This window comes from Equus quagga, chromosome 15, assembly GCF_021613505.1.
Source record: "Equus quagga isolate Etosha38 chromosome 15, UCLA_HA_Equagga_1.0, whole genome shotgun sequence".
In the NCBI taxonomy this organism is placed as follows: domain Eukaryota; kingdom Metazoa; phylum Chordata; class Mammalia; order Perissodactyla; family Equidae; genus Equus; species Equus quagga.
This window is the reverse complement of record NC_060281.1, coordinates 64,266,624-64,285,409: the sequence shown is the minus strand read 5'-3', so window position 1 is coordinate 64,285,409 and position 18,786 is coordinate 64,266,624. Positions and strand designations below refer to the sequence as shown.

The window sequence follows — 18,786 nt, the reverse complement described above, 5'->3', positions numbered from 1 at the left end:
AGTGACCCCAGGACTCTCGGGCAGTTCTTCTAGAGAAGGGCAGGCTCCAAGAGGGGCGTGGCTGCCCAAGAGGCAGGTCGGGACCAAAGTGAATAAAAGGAAGTGAGCTCCACAATCATGTTTTATGAAGAAGGCATTTTGTTCCATCTCAGTTTTGATAAACCAAGAGCCTCACACCAGAGTGTGGACAGCACCTCCGCCCTGGCTGACCCGCCCCGTCCTGCTACCTGTGGACCAGCTCGGTGCCCCGCCAGCTGCCCCGTCCTCCTGGGTCCTGGTGCCGGGGCAGGAGCAGGGGGCCAGCTGATCCTGACGGACAGCAGGCCTTCGAACACGGGGACGTACCGTGAACCAAGAGGATGGCAGGTTTGGTGAGATGCTGAGAAGAACTTTTCCAGGCGTGAGCTTTTCTGTGAGATCCCCTGTGGGCTACAAACGGCCAACTGCGACGCAACTGGCAACCTGATGAATTGTGACACGTACGCTTCGAAAGTTGAGCTTGTGACAACATCTGCCGTAACCACGGGCGGTGCATGGCGTGCTGACGGCTGCTGCGCATCCCTGGAGAAACGTCCGGATGCTCGTGGACCCACAAGCGACTGACTGCCCACCACCATCGTCTTAAATGTGGGGAAGATGTGGGCTAGAGCAAGCGCTTTTCTGGGGCTTGGGTTGGAGCCGGCAGAATTCTCTGCTGAGCAGGGAGAAACTGGACCCTTCAGAGCTTCTCTCAGCAGCAGGAGGCACAGACCTGGAGCAATGGGGGGTCAGGGTCCCCAGGGAAGGAGAAGAGGAGGAGGTCCTGGGGGATGGGTGTCCAGTGGGCAGGGCACCAGCCTGGGGTGGACAGTGAAGTGCAGACTCATCGCGTCTCCCCAGGCCGACACCCATGGACGCCTCACCAGAGTGTCCCCCAACCCCAAGGGCAGGTCAGAGCCCCCACTGCCCAGACCCCTAGTCGCACGGCATGTGCTGCTTGCTCACCTCCCCGGGGGCTGACCTTCAAGAAAACTCCCCACGGATCGGAGATCCCCAGCACCACCAGGAAGGACTCCTCCTCTCCCAGGAAGATACCCACTGGCATGAGTGACTGGCAGCTGTCCTTGGAAAGGCAGCCGCTCCCTGTCCTCTCCGAGGGGTGGGCCCTGGTCGCAGCAAGCAGAGAACAGGTAAGATCTGCGGCCCCTGCTCGAGGCCTGTTGTCTAGAAACCCTGCCAGCCTGCGTTCCAGGTTACTCTGCAAGAATGGGGAGAAGCCTGGAAGTTTCCCACGGCACCCACAATTTCTGCCCCAGGAGACCACCAAAGGGTGTTGGAGACCCCGTGTGTGGGAAGAGCTGGGTGGTCTGGTTTGTGGGTGCTTGTCATCCTGTCTGCTGTCCATTCCCACTGCCAGGTGTGCCAAGTCTGCCCTGGGGTCCCGCGCAGCTGGACGCCTGAGGCCGTCCACTGCCGGGCAGGAGGGAGGAGCAGCTAGCATTGGGTGCCGCTGGGCACTGGGCCTGGTGGGGGAGAGGGGAGGGCAGAACCTTCCGCCCAGCTTCTCTCCCCGTGTCCTGCAATTTGCACAGCAACCATCAGGTCCCATCCTGCTCAGAGACGCATCTTGGAGGCCCTAGGACAGCTCTGGGGGGGGTGCTCCTTCTCAGCTCCAGGTGTCCCCTGGAGCCGACGTCAGGGACAATACATACACAGATGGGCGTGGCCGTGTGCCAATAAAACTTTATTTATAAAAACAGGCGAGGAGCCTGGGTGCTCGTTTGCTAACAGGCTCCTGCCTGAGAGCAACACGAGGAGGCGCCTGGCCCGGGCGGGAGGCTGGAACAGGGATCCCCACCCGCTCTGTACTGGATGGAAGCGGTTCTGTCATCTCCTCACCTGCTCATGGCCCTGGCTCGTCATGAGGACACCACACTGACGTCTCCCTTCTCCCCTCTCACTTGCGCGGAGAGGGCTCGGCTCTGCCTGAGTTCTGAGATCACAGGAAGGCGGAGCTTCGGGAGGCCGTGGGGAGCCCCAGGAGGTGACGGTTCTGTCCCGAGAAGATGGGCGGGTGCTCGGCCGCCCTCTGGGCTCACAGGGGTGACGTGACGTCTGCGTGGGGGTATGTACAGGGGCTTCAGCACATGCAGAAGAGGTGGCCGTCTGGGCAGCTGGACAGAAATACCGTAGAAAAGGCACATGATTGGGGGCTGGAGCTGGCGGTCAGCTGCTGTGCTCAGGCAAAGCTGCCCAGCCGAGGAGGGTCCTCGCTCTTGGTGGGGTAGCCTATTCCTGGCATCTGCCTCCAGACACACAGGGAGGCCCTGCAGTCCTGGGCGACGGGCCTGAGGAGAGGTCCGGGCCTGAGATGGTGCGGGCAAGGCCAGGGTCCTTGGGTTCCGGTGGTGGGTGGGTGGGAAGGGGCACGACGCCTCCCCCAGGTCCTCAGGGTCCGCGTGGGGGAGGGCACAGGGTGAGGCCGGGGGTCAGTGCCGCCCGTGCTTGATCCAGTTTCTGATGGTCCACTTCTGCCCCGAGCACCTCTGCACCACCAGCCGCAGCCCGAAGTTGGCGTCCTTGGACATCTCCACCTCCAGGCACCTGCCCGTGTCTCGGCTCACGATGGGGCCGCTCTGTGGGGAGGGAAACCAAGTGAGCACAGGTGCCCAAGGCTCCCTTCCCAAGAGCATCCCTCTGTCCCCTCGGCCCTCTGTCTTCTGACATCCCCGCACACCCCCACCCCATTAGCTACTCTACCTGCCTGCCCTGCTCCCAGGGTCTGAGGAGGGACCAGGACAGTGGAGTCCAGGGCCCTTGAGAGGGCGTTTCCCCCAAGGTGCCTCCCTGACCCCTGGTGTGTCCCATGTGCCCGTTGGTCACCCCCCCAGGCCCTCTGGTCCTCCAAACATTGAGGCCCCGGCCCGTGCCCGAGGACCCCAGGATTGTATCTCATGTGTCCTCCTGCAGTCTGGCTCTCGTCGCCCAGGCCCCAGAACCGGCCTCTCAGGGACCTCCAACCCTTGTGGGCTCCGCTTGACACTGTGACACTCGTTCCTGCAGCCTCTCCTGTGACCAGAAGCCCCCAGACGGTGTTGTGCGTTTACCTGTCATGGGGGCTTCTCTGTGGGAGCCATGACAGAGGTCTTCGGGGGCATGAGGTGGGGCCGAGATCAGGACTGGCTCCTGGGAGACACCTACTGCCCAAGGAGCAGGAGAGCAGCGGGCTGGCGGAGCTGCGGGCATTGGGGGGCGGGGAGGGATGGCTGGGGACGCCGGGGGTGGAGAGACCATGCTCAGGAGTGGGATTTGATCCCGCACATGGTGGTAGACTGCCCAAGAGCGTCAGAGCCGGGAGTACACGGGCAGAGTGTCCTAGGAAGACGGGTCAGAGGCACCGAGGGCCTAACGCCCAGCGCCTGGCGGTGGTTGCACTGGAAACAAAGTCTTTGCAGATGTAATTCACAGAAAGGAGGTCATGCTGGAGGAGGTGGGCCCTGATCCAATGCCCATGTCCTCCTAAGGACGGAGGGATCCTGAGACACAGAGAAAGGATGACCAAGCCAGAGTTGGGAGGGACGGGCCACAAGCCAAGGACACAGCAGGCAACACCAGGGCTGGGAGAGGCAGGAAGGGCCCGCCCCGCGAGCCTCGGAGGACACTTTGCGTTCGGACTTCTGGCCTCCAGGTGGTGAGAGAATAAATGTCTGTAGCTTTAAGCTACTCAGCTTGTGGTCGTCTGTTCTGGGGGATTTGGGACATGAGTGGGTTTAGGGAGAAGGTAGGGGTGCTGCTGCAGGCAAGAGGGACTGGGGCAGGGCTGGAGTGGGGGTGGGGTTGGGGGGGGCCTGTGAAGGTCAGACCCCAGCAAGTGACAGCCTGACCTGGATGGAGACACCGAGGCCAATTCCACAGAGGACACGCTGAGATGGAGGCGACCTTGGGACGCCCCGGAGAAGCCTGTGTGGTATTTGGATGGATGGGTGTGAAGCTCAGAGACGTTTGGGCTGGATACAGAGACAGGAGGGTGTCAGGAGAGCAGGAAGCTGGGCGCCTGCCCAGGGGGAGCCCAGGGGGAACCGAGGAGGACAGTGGAGGCAGGAGGGCAGCAAAGGGAACAGGTCAAATGAGCCCAACCTAACGAGGAGGAAGCCAGGAGACAGAAATGCAGCCGCAGGACTCCGTTCACAGGAGGCCAAGGGGGTCAGCCAGGCGGGGTGTGAGGAATGGCCCTGGAGCCCTGGGGGGCGGCCATGTGCCCTGCTCCTCCAGCCAGCCATGCACATCAACGTGTATGCTGTTCACCTCCAGGCAACGTTCCAGCCAGCGACGTTATTGTGAGGGAGGGAGGGAGGGAAGCCTGGTGGGAGTGGCCAGAGCTCCCGAGGCATGTGGGCTGGAGGGGGCACAGGGCGTCCAGGGGCTGCTCCCACCAGGCAGGGAGGCCATCCTTGAACATGCTGCTTAAGTGTTTGTTCTTGGGGCTCAGGATTCGACCCCAGCATCCCAACAGCCCCACAGGGCCCAGGGGGCTGACTGCAGCAGATCCCAGCAATTCCAGTCTGGCCCCAGGAGACCAGCAGCTGAGGCTGAGTGGGGGCTCCGGATGAAGGGGCTGCCGTAGTGCTGTGACCAGCCGGTCGGCCCCTCCCCAGTCTTGTGACCTGGGCATGTCACTCAGTCCCTGTGAGCTGGGGTTCCCGTGGGAGCGGCTGATCCTGGCACCCCCTCTTCCCCACCACTGTCCCCCTACAGCCCGGGCTGGCTCTCTGCCCCGCTGACCTGGGTGAAGTCCCACAGCCGCTGCGCCGGCCGGGCCACATCCTCGCACTTCCTCAGGGCGGGCACGCGGCCCCTGCCGTCGTCCACCAGGCACTTGGAGTCCGGCAGGAAGGAAGTGGAGCCCAGGGGCCCGAGCTGCAGCAGGCCGTCGGCGCTGTACCGCACCAGCTGCGGAGGGCGCCGCGTGAGCCGTGTGGGCCGAGGACGGAGGGTGCCCCGCTGTGCCAGCCCTCACCCAGAGCCGGCTCTCCTGGGGTGGCGCCAGGCCCACGGACGGCCACCCAGCCTCGGCCTTCCCCACGGCCTGCTCACCCACCCGCCCCTCCCAGCTGGGCTCCTGGGACTCCTCCAGAACCGTGCTCGGACCCGCCCCGTGGGCACAGATGCACAAGGCGGACAGTGTCACACATGCCCCAGGTCGCCCCATCTGCCCTTGAACCAGGAGGTGAACCTTCATTTCCATAGGAAGGGTGGCCCCAAGGTCACACTCACCCTGGTCCTGGTCATGTTGTTTGCAAACACCAGGTGAGCGACAACTACACACTCACAACGGAAACCAACACTGGATTCCTACCCCTCCCCAGCTGGCTGACCACGGGCAAGTCACGTCCCCTCTCTGTGCCTCGGTCTCCTATGTGTAAGCGGGAGACTGTGACAGTACCTGGCCATAGGGCTATTGTGAGGATCCGACGGACACCATGAGTAAAGGGCTTAAGAAGGGAGCGAGCGCTCAGCAAACAGCGGGTCGCTATCTGTAAGGGCCCCGCTCTCCTTTCTCTCCCCCATCCCCCCACTTCCTCTTTTTCTCTCATGTACGAGCTCACGCGCGCACACACACACACACACACGCAGGCACACGTGCGCACACGCATGCCTTGCTTGGACAAGTTGTTCACTCTTTCCAGAAGGCTGCAGTTTCCAGCACAGTCTTGCAGGAAGGTGAACAGCAGCCACTCCCACCCTGAGTGTTTGTGCGACTCTGTGACTGACCCCCGTTAAGGGTGGGGGGTCTCTACTTTCCCCTAGAGTCCTTCTGGGAACGTATGAACGTCTCGGAGGCAGCGCTCTCTGGCTTCTGAGGCTGGACGACCGTTTGGTCATGATTCCTCCCGGTGAGGAGTCCCGAGTGGCTGGGGAAAGGCCACGTGGTGGGGGTTCGAGGCCCCTGACAGCCACCCAGGTGAGTGTGTCGGCTCGGAGGGGGTCCCCTAGCCTGGTGGGTGGCCCAAGCTGGTGCTCACAGAGTGGAGGGGGCTGGTCCTGCTGACCGTGCCCAGGCCACAGATTCGTGAGCGAGTGAAGACTGCGGCTGCCTCAGCCAGCTGAGTCTGGGGGCCGACGGTCACTGACGTGCTCATGTTCTTCTCCGGTAACTTTCGGAGGTCAAGGACATTTGCAATCTGAGGTCCACAGCCCATCGAATGTCCAGCACAAACTCCAAACCAAAGCCCCTGGGGCCTACAGCCCCCCACACTCCGGGCAGATTCAACCTCACGGCCAAGAGTCGGCATCGGCATCGACGGCATGTTGACTCTGCCCGGGGGGGGGGGGGGGGGGGGGGGGGGGGAGGGGCCTGGGGGGCCAGGAATCTCGATCAGAGTCCTGTCTGACAGAAGCGGCCCGGCCGCGCTCAGGAGGAGCTGGCAGAGTCGGCAAGTCCACCGGCCTGTCCCTCTGCCCGCTGGGCCCCGGCCAGCAGGAGGTCCTGGTCGGGAGGCTGCTCAGAGCTAAGAAGGAGCCTCCGGCCCCGTGATTCTGGCCCACGGACTCCATCGCGGCCCTCCTCAGACATGCCGGGGAGGAGAGGCGGGCGGGTCACTGAGAAAGGGGAGGTGGTCGGCCGTCATCAGAGGACTTCCGGGAATTCCTGTGGGTTTAGGAGCCTCCCTACTTTTCAGAGATGCGTTCTGAGATACATAGAGGTGGAAGGGGATGATGTCTGCAACTTGCTTTAAAATGATCCAGACAAAAACAGACGACGCAAAATGGCCAAATCTGACCAACGTTGCGTCTGGATCAGGAGCCGAGGGCCCCGAGCTTGGTGGATACTGTCGTACATTATTCATTCCTTTTCTTCTTTTCTCCCCTACAAACCTTAGAAAGTATAAAAACCTTTATTTGGCCCACAGGTTGTACTTTGCTGACCCCTGAAAGGATGATGCGTGTGTGTTTGGTCACATCTGACTTTTCTACCTTTCTGTATGTTTGAGAGTTCTCACAATAAACTGACGGACAGGGAGTGCATCCACAGTGACCGGAGGCCGAGCTGCGTGGAGCCCTGGGTTGGGGGCTCCCGCTGCTGACGCAGAGGAGGACTCGCTGCCTGTCCCCTTTCATGTAAAGATGGTCGGGCCACCTCGGTGGACAGAGGGCCAGGGCCTCCCCGAGCGTGCAGAGCGGTCGTGTGCACGGGGTTGTCCTGCTTGCTGAGGAATTCTTCCTTACCGTCCATACATGTGGCCCAGTCTGGTCTGAGGTTGACTTTCATTACAGCTGTTGTTATGGGTTGAATCATGTCCCCCAAAAGGACCTGTGGATGTGACCTTATCTGGAAGTAGGGTCATTGAAGATGTGATCAAGGTGAGACGCGGTCGCCCTGGTTAGGGTGGCCCTCATCCAACATCACTGGAGTCCTCATAAGGAGGGACAGTGGAGACGCAAGGAGAAGGCCAGGTGGAGACTCAGACGCACCCAGGAGGGAGACCAGAGGCAGAAGTGATACGGCCGTGAGCCGAGGACACCTGGGGCCACCAGGAGCTGGACCCAGCAGGAAGGCACCTCCTGTGGAGCCTCGGGAGGGAGCGTGGACCTGCGACACCTGGATTTCAGATTTCCAGCCTCCAGAACTGAGTGAATAAATATCCACTGTTCATGGGACACTGACACAGCGGGCATCGGGGTTTGGGGACGTAGCTTGTCTCCCCTTAATGTTTCGGCAGCCTCCACAGAGGTCCAGGAGCGTGAGTGACCCAACACACTGAGGTCCATTTGCAAAGAGGGGACCACTGGCAGGCATGTCCTGCCCGGAGCGGGACAGGGGTCCATCTGACCTCTCCGTGGGATCCGGTCAGCTGGGCCAGGCCCTCTCCCTCCCATCTTGCTTCCATCACCACCTCGTTTCCAGCTGTGGCGAAGGCCACTTCTGCTGGCCGCCCCAGCATGCTCTCTTGGAAGGGCTCCCTGTGGGTGTCGCAGTGGTGTCCTTGAACACCCACACTCCCCTGCCACACGGATCCCTGCCCTGCACACCTCTGAGGCTCCTCACGCTGCCCCTCCAGCCGCAGAGGTGCAGATGTCATGGCGTCTCCTCACACAGCTGACTTGATGGGAAATAACCCTGTTGTCTCTCCTCTTCTCAGGGTGGAGAGGAGCAGGGGGTCCGGAGACCCCCCAACAGGACGTGGGCTCCCACCTCGGGTCTGAGAAGACGGTGCCAGCCAGAGAATCATCACCGTGTCTGACGGGCCCAGTGTTGGATTTCTCCAGGAGCCACATCTGCATCTTGATGGGGTTCCGTTTGCTCTCAGTCCAGGGCCACCAGGCTGGCAGCTGCTGGGGAGGCCAGCGAGGGTCCCACCACGAGGCTGCAGGAGGTGGGCACCGGCGAGCAGCGCACCCTCTGCTAGGTGTCACAGGCCGTTAGCCCCCGGCCGGGCTGTGTGGACGTGTCAGCGTCTCGATGCCCTGGGCTTGGGTCCTGCCTAATGGAAGTCCCTGAGCGGCTCAGATTCAGGGAGCACTTTGAGGGAGGCCGAGGGTCATTTCCAGGAAAGCACACGCCTGGGGTTTAATTTAAATAATACCTGACACCCATTAAAACGAAGCAGCGCCCTCACAAGCAGGAGGATCCGCTTGGGATCAGAACATCAGGCTCCTCATCAGGGTCCCGCGTGTCCACATCGCCCAGAGCTCTGAGAACGCACCCATCCCTGTACTGTCTGGCCCCGCTGCCCGGGGTCGGGCATCCGTAGGCACATATTCAAAGCTGGAGCCCAGACTGAAGAGCACCTGCGAGTGCTCCGCTGGTAAAACTAGAATGTCAGTATGCCTCCGAGCTCACACCCACACTGTGGGAAGCGCTTTACACACATTCCCACTTTGGTCCACACAACAGCCCCAAGAAGGAAGCACCTTCATTATCCCACCCGATGGAGGGGAGCCCGAGGCTGGGGACCGCAAGGGAGTCACCCAAGGTGCCTTTGCTGCTAGAGCCCTCGATGCTATTAACCCAAGAGGGGCGACTCCTGGAGGGGCCCACGTGGCCCCCGAGCGCCCAGACTCAGTGCTGTGACATCAGGACCCCCAGCAGGCCTGCCGTGCTCCGGCCCCTCGAGGACCCACTCCCACACATGGTTGGGGGGCTGCCGTCCCTCGGGGGCATCACGGGGGGGCAGCCACTGCTCCTACCTGGGAGGACATCCCGTGGCAGGGGTAGAGGATCGCCCGGTCGTCGTCTTCTGCTCCCTGGTCCAAGCAGTAGCCGCTGGCTTTGCTGTTTCTCACCTACGGACCAGAAACCAAAGGAGAAACCCCATCAAGGAGGGTCCCGGAGGCCTGAGTCAAGGCCAGAGGGGGCTTTACCCACCCCGCTGCCTCTCAGGGCAGAGGGGGCTGCTCTGCGGCCAGCTGTCTTAGGATGGTGTGAGCCTGACGCCCCCTGATGGCCCTCCCAGGATGAGACCCCCCCCGCCCCCCCCCCCCCCGGGGCTTGGGGTCTGCCCTGGGCGGGGAGATGGGAGGAGCGGGTTGGGGGTGGGCTGGCTGGGGAGGGGCTGGCTGGGCTCCTGGGAAGGGATGACCATGCTTGTCACTGGAGGAGACAGACAGACGTGCCCCTGTGTATGTTTGGAGAGCTGGCCATCCCTCCGCAGTGCTAGCCTTGGACACAGGGAGGGCAGCCTGAACCGCCCAGCTGCCCCCTGAATGGCCTCCCTGCGTTGTCACCCCTTCTGAAGGGTGTGAGTCCGCAGCTCCCTCGTCATGAGGCGGAGGCTGCTCCTCGGTCCCCGAGTCTGGGCACAGCGGACAGAAACCAGCAGGAGTGTCTGCACGGCTCTGAGCCTCAGGATGCTGGCAGCCCCCACTCTGTCTTGGAACCCTGACGCCCCCGTGAGAACAAGCTGCTGTCTGCTGGAGGAGAGATGCACCAGGTCTGCGCATGAGCCGTCCCCAGAGACCTGGCGGCAGACCAGACACGTGACCAGGCCCAGCCGAGGTCAGCTCAGCCCGGATGACCCCTAGACTGGCCAGTAAGCTGGACGCCCGCCTCGGCCTGCTGCGCTTCAGGGCGGCTCGTTCTGCGCCCCAGCTCACTGACAGCACTGCCGCCCCAGGAAGGGAAAAGGCCTGAACTCAGACGTCCAGCTCAGTTCCTAACGAGCAGCTTCTGTGGGTAGGCATGCGTGGCTGTGACCCATGATGGTCAGAGGTGGCTAGAGTGGAAGCCCTGGAGGGGCTGGGAGGACAGCGGTCTCCCGCCCACACCACGGATGCATTAAGGATACTCCAGGCCACCTGGGAAACCTCTGTGCCCAGAGGGGTTGCAGCCTGGCTTGGGGTGGATTGCGAGCTCCAGGAATGCACAGGCCAGCTAGGACTGCCCACCTCGGCTCCCCTTCCCCTGCCACAGCCGGAGCGCTAGCCCAGGGCCAGAGGGCACGCATTCCTTCCACACGGGGCCTGGGGTTTCTGGCGCAGCTGACGGCCATGAGGGGGCCGACCTCTCCACCACCAGCACAGGCCAGGGTGAGAGGGCAGAACGCAGGGCCCTGGCGCTGGCTCTAAGGAGAGCTGCGTGTGTGGCCGTGCACACAGGAGCTGGTGCAGACGTGTGTCTGTCTGTGTGTGTCCTTGTATTGTGCACTTATCTGCAGGCACCGTGGCACGTGAACATGGCTGTGTAATGTGAATGCATCAATGTGTATACTCTGTGTGCATGTACGCACGTCCACTGACATTTGTGCTGTGCACGGGCGGGTACCTTTGGCTGGCGTTTGTGCACACAGGTGAAGATGGATGGGTTGCTCTGTGTGCACGTGAGCAAAATGATGTGCAAACGTCCATGTTCATGTCTGTGTACTTATACACACATGAGTGTTTGCATGAATTAACACGCACGCATTGTACATAAACACATGTGCATGCATGTATATATACACACACGTCTCTGAATCTGCTTGTGTGTACTTTTGTACGCACATGTATGCGTGCCTTTGTGTGGGCTCTGAACAGTGGTACGTGCCGTGTATGTGTGAATGTGGCTGCGCACTCTGCTGTCTGATGTCCACGAGCAGATGCATGCATACAGGTGAGGGTGTGGGTTATGGGGCTGTGGGGCACAGAGCCGGGGAATGTCGGGTGTCAGGACACAGGAATGTTGGGGCGTCAGGGTGGGGAACGCTGGGGCGAGGGGCACGGGCAGGAGCGTCGGGGGGGAATGGGGCCAGCGGGTGGAGGCGGTACCTCTCCGTACGTGAGGGTGTTGTTGTAGGTCCTCATTTCTGGGTACACGTTCTCCAGGTACCATTTGAAGCTTCGGCACTTCAGCCGCTGGCGCAGGGCCAGCCGCTCTGACACGTCCCCGAAGTCCACGCCTGGGTTCTGCGGGGCAGGAAGGCGCCTGAGTCCCCACGTCCGGGCTCTGCCGTGATGGGGAGCTCCCGGGCGTGGGGCCCCCCATCACAGGAGCGGCATCCCCCAGGGCTGCGAGGTGCTGAGCCCCATCCAGGGGCCGCCTCTAGCCCTCCCAGGACTCTAGAAGGCCCAGGGCAGCTGTTCCAGATGGGAAAGGCCTGGCTTCCCCACTGCCGACTTCGCAGTGGGTCCTCCTGGACACCAGCCCAGCCCGGCACGTGGCCACTGGCTGTGTCCTAGCTTGTCCACACCCCGCACACTCCAAAGAAAAGACCGGCCTGGCCCAGCTCCTGGGAGGTGACTCCACGCCCTGGGAACAACCTGCCTGAGTGGAGTGTTGTCTACCTGAGACCTGAGCCACAGGGCGACCTATGGGGGCTTGGGGCCGGGGGATAGCCACTTGACTCCTGAAGGGGCTGGCGACGATGGTCGGCCCTGAGGGAGGTCAGCCATGTGCATGTGGAGGAGCCTCGTGAAGAGCGGACACTGAGGCCTGGTTGACGATACACCATGTGTCGTCCCCCGGCGTTGCTATGACTCCTGTGGGATCTATTGTTTCACTGGAATAAACCATAACCCTGAATATAACAGCTTTTCTGAGCTCTGAGTCCTTCCAGCCAATCGCTGAGCTGAGGCTGGTCTGGGCCAGACACTCTGGGGGCAGCCAGCCCTCTGGGGGTGTGGGGGGGTTTTGCGGAAGCTCCTCCCCCAAGGCCCCGACATCAGCTAAGGACCGACAGCCGAGGCTGGTGTGAAGGGCAGACTTGGGCGTGTGTAGCCTTCAGAAAGTCCCTCTGTGCCTTAGTTTCCCCATCTGCATGGTGGTGACAATCCCAGGAGAAGCCCCTGTGTGGGGACCCGGGGAGTCTGGAGGTGTGGAGGGCTCTGGGAGGCCCTGATAGCAGGCAGCCTGTGTGGGGCATTTCCCAGCTCAGAGCTCATAGCCATGCAGCCATGACACCCGAAGTTCCCTTTCAAGTGTCAACAGGGCACCACCATGTCGCACGTTTTCTGAGTGAGTTCACTTTATGGAAAGCAAGTCTCTACGAGAGACGGTGTGCCCTCCACTCGTCTCTAACACACGAGCGCACGCCTCCACACCTCCGTGTCCGTCTGTCTGGACATGCATGGGAGCCCGAGGGAAGGAGGCTGGGACCCTCGTGGACCCTCAGGGGTCGTGTGGCAGATGTCCAACCTAGGCCTCCAGGCAGCATCACCCAAACTTACTGGGTGTGCTCTGCTGGCGGGCGCTGAGCCGGGTTAGGAGGCGGCCGGGGGAATGTTTACATGTCAGGACACATTGCGCATGATAAGGTGTTTCTGCAGCTTTCCGTTAGGTATCTGAGCTCCAGATGTCGACAGGTGTAAACACCTGCTCGTACGTACGAGCGTGTGCTGGGTCAGGACAAGATCTAGCTCTTCCTGTGGGCTGATGTGAAAAAAAAGCCGCTTCCAGGACCAGACTACCCCTGGGCTGCAGACGCGAGGCCCCATGGCCAGGAAGCAACACATGAGCGAAGGCGGGTTCCGGAGCCTGTGGCTGGGAGGGACAGGCAGCCTGGATGTCGGCCCACAGAAGGGCAGCTCCTTAGCACAGGCATACACACGCGCATGCACACACACCTCATATATGTACATGCACACACCTGCACACAATGCACATGCGTGCATGCACACATGCGCACACACACAGGTACACATGCACACACTTGCCAGCCCAGGCCCACTTCTCCAGGATACCCCTCCCCACCCCGGCCACAGGTTGCTGGTTTGGAACTTGCTAACAGATGTTCGTGTGATGCGTTTACGTGGGCCGACTGGTCCTTGTGCAGGGGTCACCACAATGTGTAGCTAGGCTAGGGGAGCAGCTACCCCTCACTTCCAGCCATTGGCAGTGACTTTCATCTTGGAAAAACACCTACCAAAAAACACTGGGCATGACCACGTCAGCTGGGCGGCATTCAGAGCCCTTTCCCAAACGGGCCCCACTACCGGTGAGGCTGTCCCCAGGGTGTGGCATTCACACTGGCCCGGCTCGGGCCTGGGCCCCCACCGGCTCTGACTTCCATCCCCCGCCACCCCTCCGCCTGCCCCGGCCCGGCTTACGGTCATGGGGATGTTCCAGGCCATGTACACGTGGGACTTGAAGCCGTCCATCCACACCTCGGCCGCCCGCAGGGCGTTGCGCTTGGCATAGTAGTCGATGTCGTTGTTGTAGGGCTTCCTGGTGCGCTCGATGTGGGCCACGCGGGAGCAGGGCAGCACCTCCATGCTGCCACCGCACTGCCACACCTGCGGGGACACCAGGAGCCCTGGGTGCCCGGCTCCGCCCTTCCCAACAGCCCCCGGGAGGCCAAGGGCAAGCACCCTGCAGCCCGGACCCCTACTCACAGACCCCGGGACACACCCGCCCAAGGGCACCAGAGGCCTGGCCGCCATGGGCTCATCCAGGAGAAGCCGGCCAGAGAGAAGCACGGTCCGGGGTCAGGTGCCCCAAAGCCCGGGCACTAGGCAGCTTTCCCACCAAGTTTCATTTCTCTTGCACGTTGCAGGATACAAACAATCAAGGGGTTTTTCCCTATGGGATTCCACCCATTCTACACCTCCTCGTCCCATTCTTTGGCCCCCACGCCACTGCCCTTGGCTCACTCTGTGTGCAGAGCCTGGCGAGAGGGTTCATCCCCCAGCAGCTGCCCCAGCCGACAGGAAAACCACATTCTGATTTAGGAAGAGCAGCATGTGTGCAAACACCGCCCAGCCCACCGCACACCTACAACCCAAGGGGCCACATGCTGCTTCGAGCGCCCCAAACAGACACCCGACCTTGGTCTGAAGAGGAGTCCAAACGGCTGCTCCCTCTCAGATGGGACGCCCCAGACCCCCGACTGGGAGCCCCCCCCGGAGCAGAAATACATTTGTGCCCTGACCTCCTTTGTGAATGCCCACTGCGGAGTTGTTTCCCTATTCCACTTGGTCTATACCATTCTGTCCTCCCGTCCCACCCCACGCTCTCTGTCCTGCGACGGTTCACTTCCTATGTCAGTTTGACAGCATCCAGGGTGTGCCTGGGATGGTGTTTCCAGGCGAGATTAGCATGCGGGTTGGTGCACTGAGTGAAGCAGCCGGTCCCCCTCCACGTGGGTGGGCCCCCTCCAGTCAGCTGAAGGCCTGAACAGAACAGCAGGCCCAGCGGGGAGAATTCGCTCTCTCTGCCTGACAGTCTTTGAGGGGGGTCTTTGCTCCCCTGACTTCAGACCCCGACTGGGACTCCCCCCTCGGCTGTCCTGCGTCTCCTCAGCCCCCATGACTGTGTGGGCCAATTCCCCATAACCTCTGGAGAGCCCAGACTAATATCCCTCCCTCCCACCCACCCTATTTCCTGGGGGGGGAGGGGGAGTCAGAAAGAGCCTGAGCGCCCACGGTTGCTGTGGAGTTGCCACATCAGCTCTGGCTTCACGAGACGCCCCAATCCTACCTGCCCAAGCCTCAGTTCGTGCAATGTTGTGACATTCCTAACTGATAAAGCCAGCCCAGGAGGGGATGTGAGATAAAGAGAAACCCCAACAACCTGATGTGAGGGCAGGTGGGGGATTAACCTTATTCTTTTACAGACGAAAATAAGAATTGAGGCACAGAGAGGTTAAGAAACGTGTTCAAGGTCACACAGCTGGTTGGTGGTGGGGCAGGGACCCTTCTCCCGAGCCGTGCAGGTGTCATGGAGCAGATTCACAGGCTCTGAATGTTACCATCACACCCGCCCTGTATCTCAACCACTAATTAGCTCATCAACTCGGTTAATTGCCGCCCAAACAGAAACAGCAACAGCAGGGGGAGGACCAGCGTCAGGGCTGCAGGTAGCTGCTGCGAGGGAAGGAGGGAGGGAGCTCCGGGCGCAGGGGACCCCGCCCCGCCGGCCTCAGTATCCCCCCGTTCTGGGGGCCGCAGCGCTCTGCCCTCGTGCCAGGACCTCCTCCTCCAAAACGCAGGCGCAGTGCGCCTTCGGCGGCGCCGCGAGCGGCCCAGTCGCTGTCCGAGGGCCGAGGGCCGGCAGGGACGGGCCTGTCCCCAACCGGGTGGGGCCCGCGCGGACCCAGAGCGGCGCCGGCCTCAACGCGCATCCCGCGAGCCCGCCTCCCCCGGCCCCGCCCCGCGCCCTCCCGCCGCCGCGCTCACAGGCCCGGCCGGAGCGCGGACACAGCCAGCCGTCGTCAGTGCTGCGGACACGCTTTCTGGATCCGAGTTGTTTAATCTACCGCCTCCCTGCGGCCGGGAGCGTGCGCACCCCTCGCGGCCCGGGCTTCGCGACGAGCCCTCCCGTCTTTGCGGTCCCCGAGGAGTGATGTCCTCCCCGACACGGAGCAGGCCCCTGGAGAGCCGCGGGGGGCGTGCCGGCGGGGGTCCTACACCGCGCTCTGCGGCAGCATCTCTGGGAGATTTAAAAGCCCTGCGGTCCAGCCCCGAACCACCACCCGCAACCCCCCACCCCCCATCCCCCACCCCCGACCCCATCAGGAACCGGTGTCGGGTGTGCGAGCTCCCCCCAGGGGCCCCACGGGGTGCGCGGGGCGGGGGTGCGGAGAGGACCGCCTCCTCACGTCCGCCCTCCCCTCTTCCCACCCTGGTCTCTGGACCCTCCTCCGGGCCAGGCCTCCCGTCCTCGGTGCTGCCTCTCGGCTCCTCCCGCGCTTCACGTCTCTGACCCTCTGCTAGTCCTACCGAATTCATCAGAACCGGGCTGAGGGCCCATGCCGCCTGCGAGGGAATGTCACCCGCCTCTCTCCTTCAGCCTCTGCCTCTCGAAACTAGAAACATGCGTTTGATATGGTTACTTTACAAAATAGCACATTTTTGTTTTTAGAGAATGCTATTTCCTTAAAAACAAGAATTAAAAAAATCACGTCCACACATGTAAATCTGGAGGGCTATACAGAAACCGTCAACGGTGGTTGTCATGCGAGAGAAGGCTTCTATTTCCTAGACGATATTTCTGTGATAGGTGAATTTTAATACTGAGAACGTGTTGCTTTCATAAATCGAAAATAAAGACAAGAGTACTCCTCTTCTTGATTTCTCCACAACTCCAATACTCCTGGCTTTTTAATCTCACTGCAGCCTCCCCTTGACCTTGACGACCTTGAAGACGCTGAGGTGTTAGGAGGACAAATTCGTCTTGTGTTTCAATGTGGTTACAAGAAAACAACTTCCAAGTTATTCTGAACCACAGCAGGGTGAAGTGTCTATTAGGTCAAATCGTATGAAATCGCCTTTTGTATTTGTCGAAAATAGTTGACTATCAGCAATTTATGTGGTTCAACCTAATAACCCCTTCATCCACCCATCCAATTACCCACCATCCATCCATCTACCTCCCACCCGTCTGCATTAGTCTGTACAACCAGTGCGACTCTAGCCAGGCTCTGTGCAAAACGGGGTATTATTAAGATGGGGAAATCAAATCGAGAGGTGAGGCGAGCTCTGTGTTCTGGGCCCAGGCTTCCAGGCCAAACGCTGGATGCACCAAGGTGCAGGCTGAGGCTGCCAGGGATCCGGCCTCCTGCCCCACAGGCCGTCCCACTGCACAAACCCAAGAGGACCCAGCGTCGTCGTCCTTTCGGCAGCATGGAACCCCCCCAACAAAAACCTAGGGTTTCATCTTCACTCTGGGAAGACTGCGGGCTTCAGATTTAGAGATTTCACATCTGAACCTAATTTAAAAAAAGATTTGGGCCCTGTTTCAGGAAATAACCACTCCTATGTGCAGCCACAGGCGGACCCCCTCTTGTCGCATAGGCCCCTCGCTCTGCAGGAACTGTCCATCTCCGGGGAAGCGTTTGACCGGATTCAGCTTTGGAAGGTAAGTCCTGTCTCCCGGGGCTCAGCTGGGCTCAATTCATAAGTTTCTGATGAGAACACGTCTCTCCCTGGACCGTCTGAGACCGTACACACACATCTGCTATAAAACAGCGGTTTCTGTGTTCCTGTTCCCAGCGCCAGACCCACAGCACTTCTGAGCTGGGCTTTCTTTCCAAATTCCTCCTATTTGTTTCACTCGACCATGTGAACATCTCAAACGAAATGGAAAAAACAGCTTCCTTCCTTCTTGAGCGGTTCTCAAAGTGGGGTCCTGGGACGAGCAGCACAGCATCACCGGGAACTCTCTAGAAATGCAGATTCTTGTGCCCTGCCCAGACCTGCTGGATCTGAACCCATCAGTACGGCCCAGAGGTCTGTGTCTTACCAGCCCTCCAGGGGGTCTGACATTTGCTGAAATTTGAGAACAGCTGTGCTAAATGCCTCCCCACTCCACCCTCCCCGCACCGTGAGCTCTGGGCATCATTGTCCGTCTCGGAAGCTCTGTCCCTGGAACACTGCTTGAGGGCAGGACCGCATCTCCTTGCATTTTCTGTGGAGGTGGGGCAGTGGGTTTTTAGGTCACAGTTCCAAGGAACCAAGCCCACGGTGGCTGGATGAAATAACAGTGGAGACGTCTAGTCAATATCCGGGACGTGGAAATCTCCCGTCTTCTCCAAACATACGGAAATAGACAAAATGATTTTAAAAGTTAAAATATGTACTGGAAAACAAGACGAGATTCCCCTCGGCTCTCAGAGCAGCACCGTGCTGAGGTGAGTGGGGCTGAAGCTCCGAGGCTCAGGCTTCTAGCCGTCACGGGCGGACGGAGTGCATGTGCCACCGGGATCCCTGCATGAGGCCTGCGGCTGGGTTCCTGATGATGAATAGAAGCTGAAACCAGCTCTGGCTGATGCCCGGGGCCAGAAGTCATCTACTGAGAGAGGAAGCAGAGACGCACACAGCACCCAGGAGCAGGCTGTCTCAGGGTGAAAACTAACCCACTCAATTCTGAGCCATGGATCCGGGGGCCCTGGGATGAGATGATCTGAAACTTCCTTCCAGGGACGAGCGAGTGTGCAGTGAAGACACACCTCCCATGAAGGACGAGCTCTCAAAAGAATCAAAAGCACCTGAGGGGACCAGGTTCCAGGAGAGTCGCCAACAGACCCGAGGTCGGTGAACTTCAACCCAAGGAAAGACAGAGAAAAGTGACTGGAAAGGACTTAAGCAGACTGTCAAGATTTTCAGAGATGAAGGAATGAGGGAAAAGCATTCATCAGTGAGGAACGGGAGGTTATGAATGGAAACAGGCAGTTATAAAAAAGAACAGCCAGACATGAAAAATACCAATGGAAGTTCTCATAGACATAACATGTAGTCATTAAAATGAAAAACCAAAGCTAGGGGCCAGCCCAGTGGTGCACTGGTTAAGCTCACATGCTCCACTTCAGCAGCCTGGGGTTTGTGGGTTCAGATCCCAGGCGCGGACCTACACACCACTCATCAAGCTGTGCTGTGGCGGTGTCCCACATACAAAAT

The 18,786-nt window shown here is 60.5% G+C and overlaps 1 protein-coding gene across 1 annotated transcript in view; it reads right to left on the bottom strand.

Moving 5' to 3' along the window:
* Positions 1-2,468: 2,468 nt before the first annotated feature.
* Positions 2,469-18,786, bottom strand: part of GALNT9 (polypeptide N-acetylgalactosaminyltransferase 9) — a 93,271-nt gene continuing 76,953 nt past the window's right edge. Inside the window, exons 7-11 of the mRNA XM_046641331.1 lie at positions 13,501-13,686; positions 11,224-11,361; positions 9,169-9,264; positions 4,762-4,929; positions 2,469-2,615 (exon numbers count right to left, since the gene is read on the bottom strand). Of these exons, the coding sequence (XP_046497287.1) occupies positions 2,469-2,615; positions 4,762-4,929; positions 9,169-9,264; positions 11,224-11,361; positions 13,501-13,686 (735 nt within the window). The remainder of the gene's footprint in view (positions 2,616-4,761; positions 4,930-9,168; positions 9,265-11,223; positions 11,362-13,500; positions 13,687-18,786) is intronic.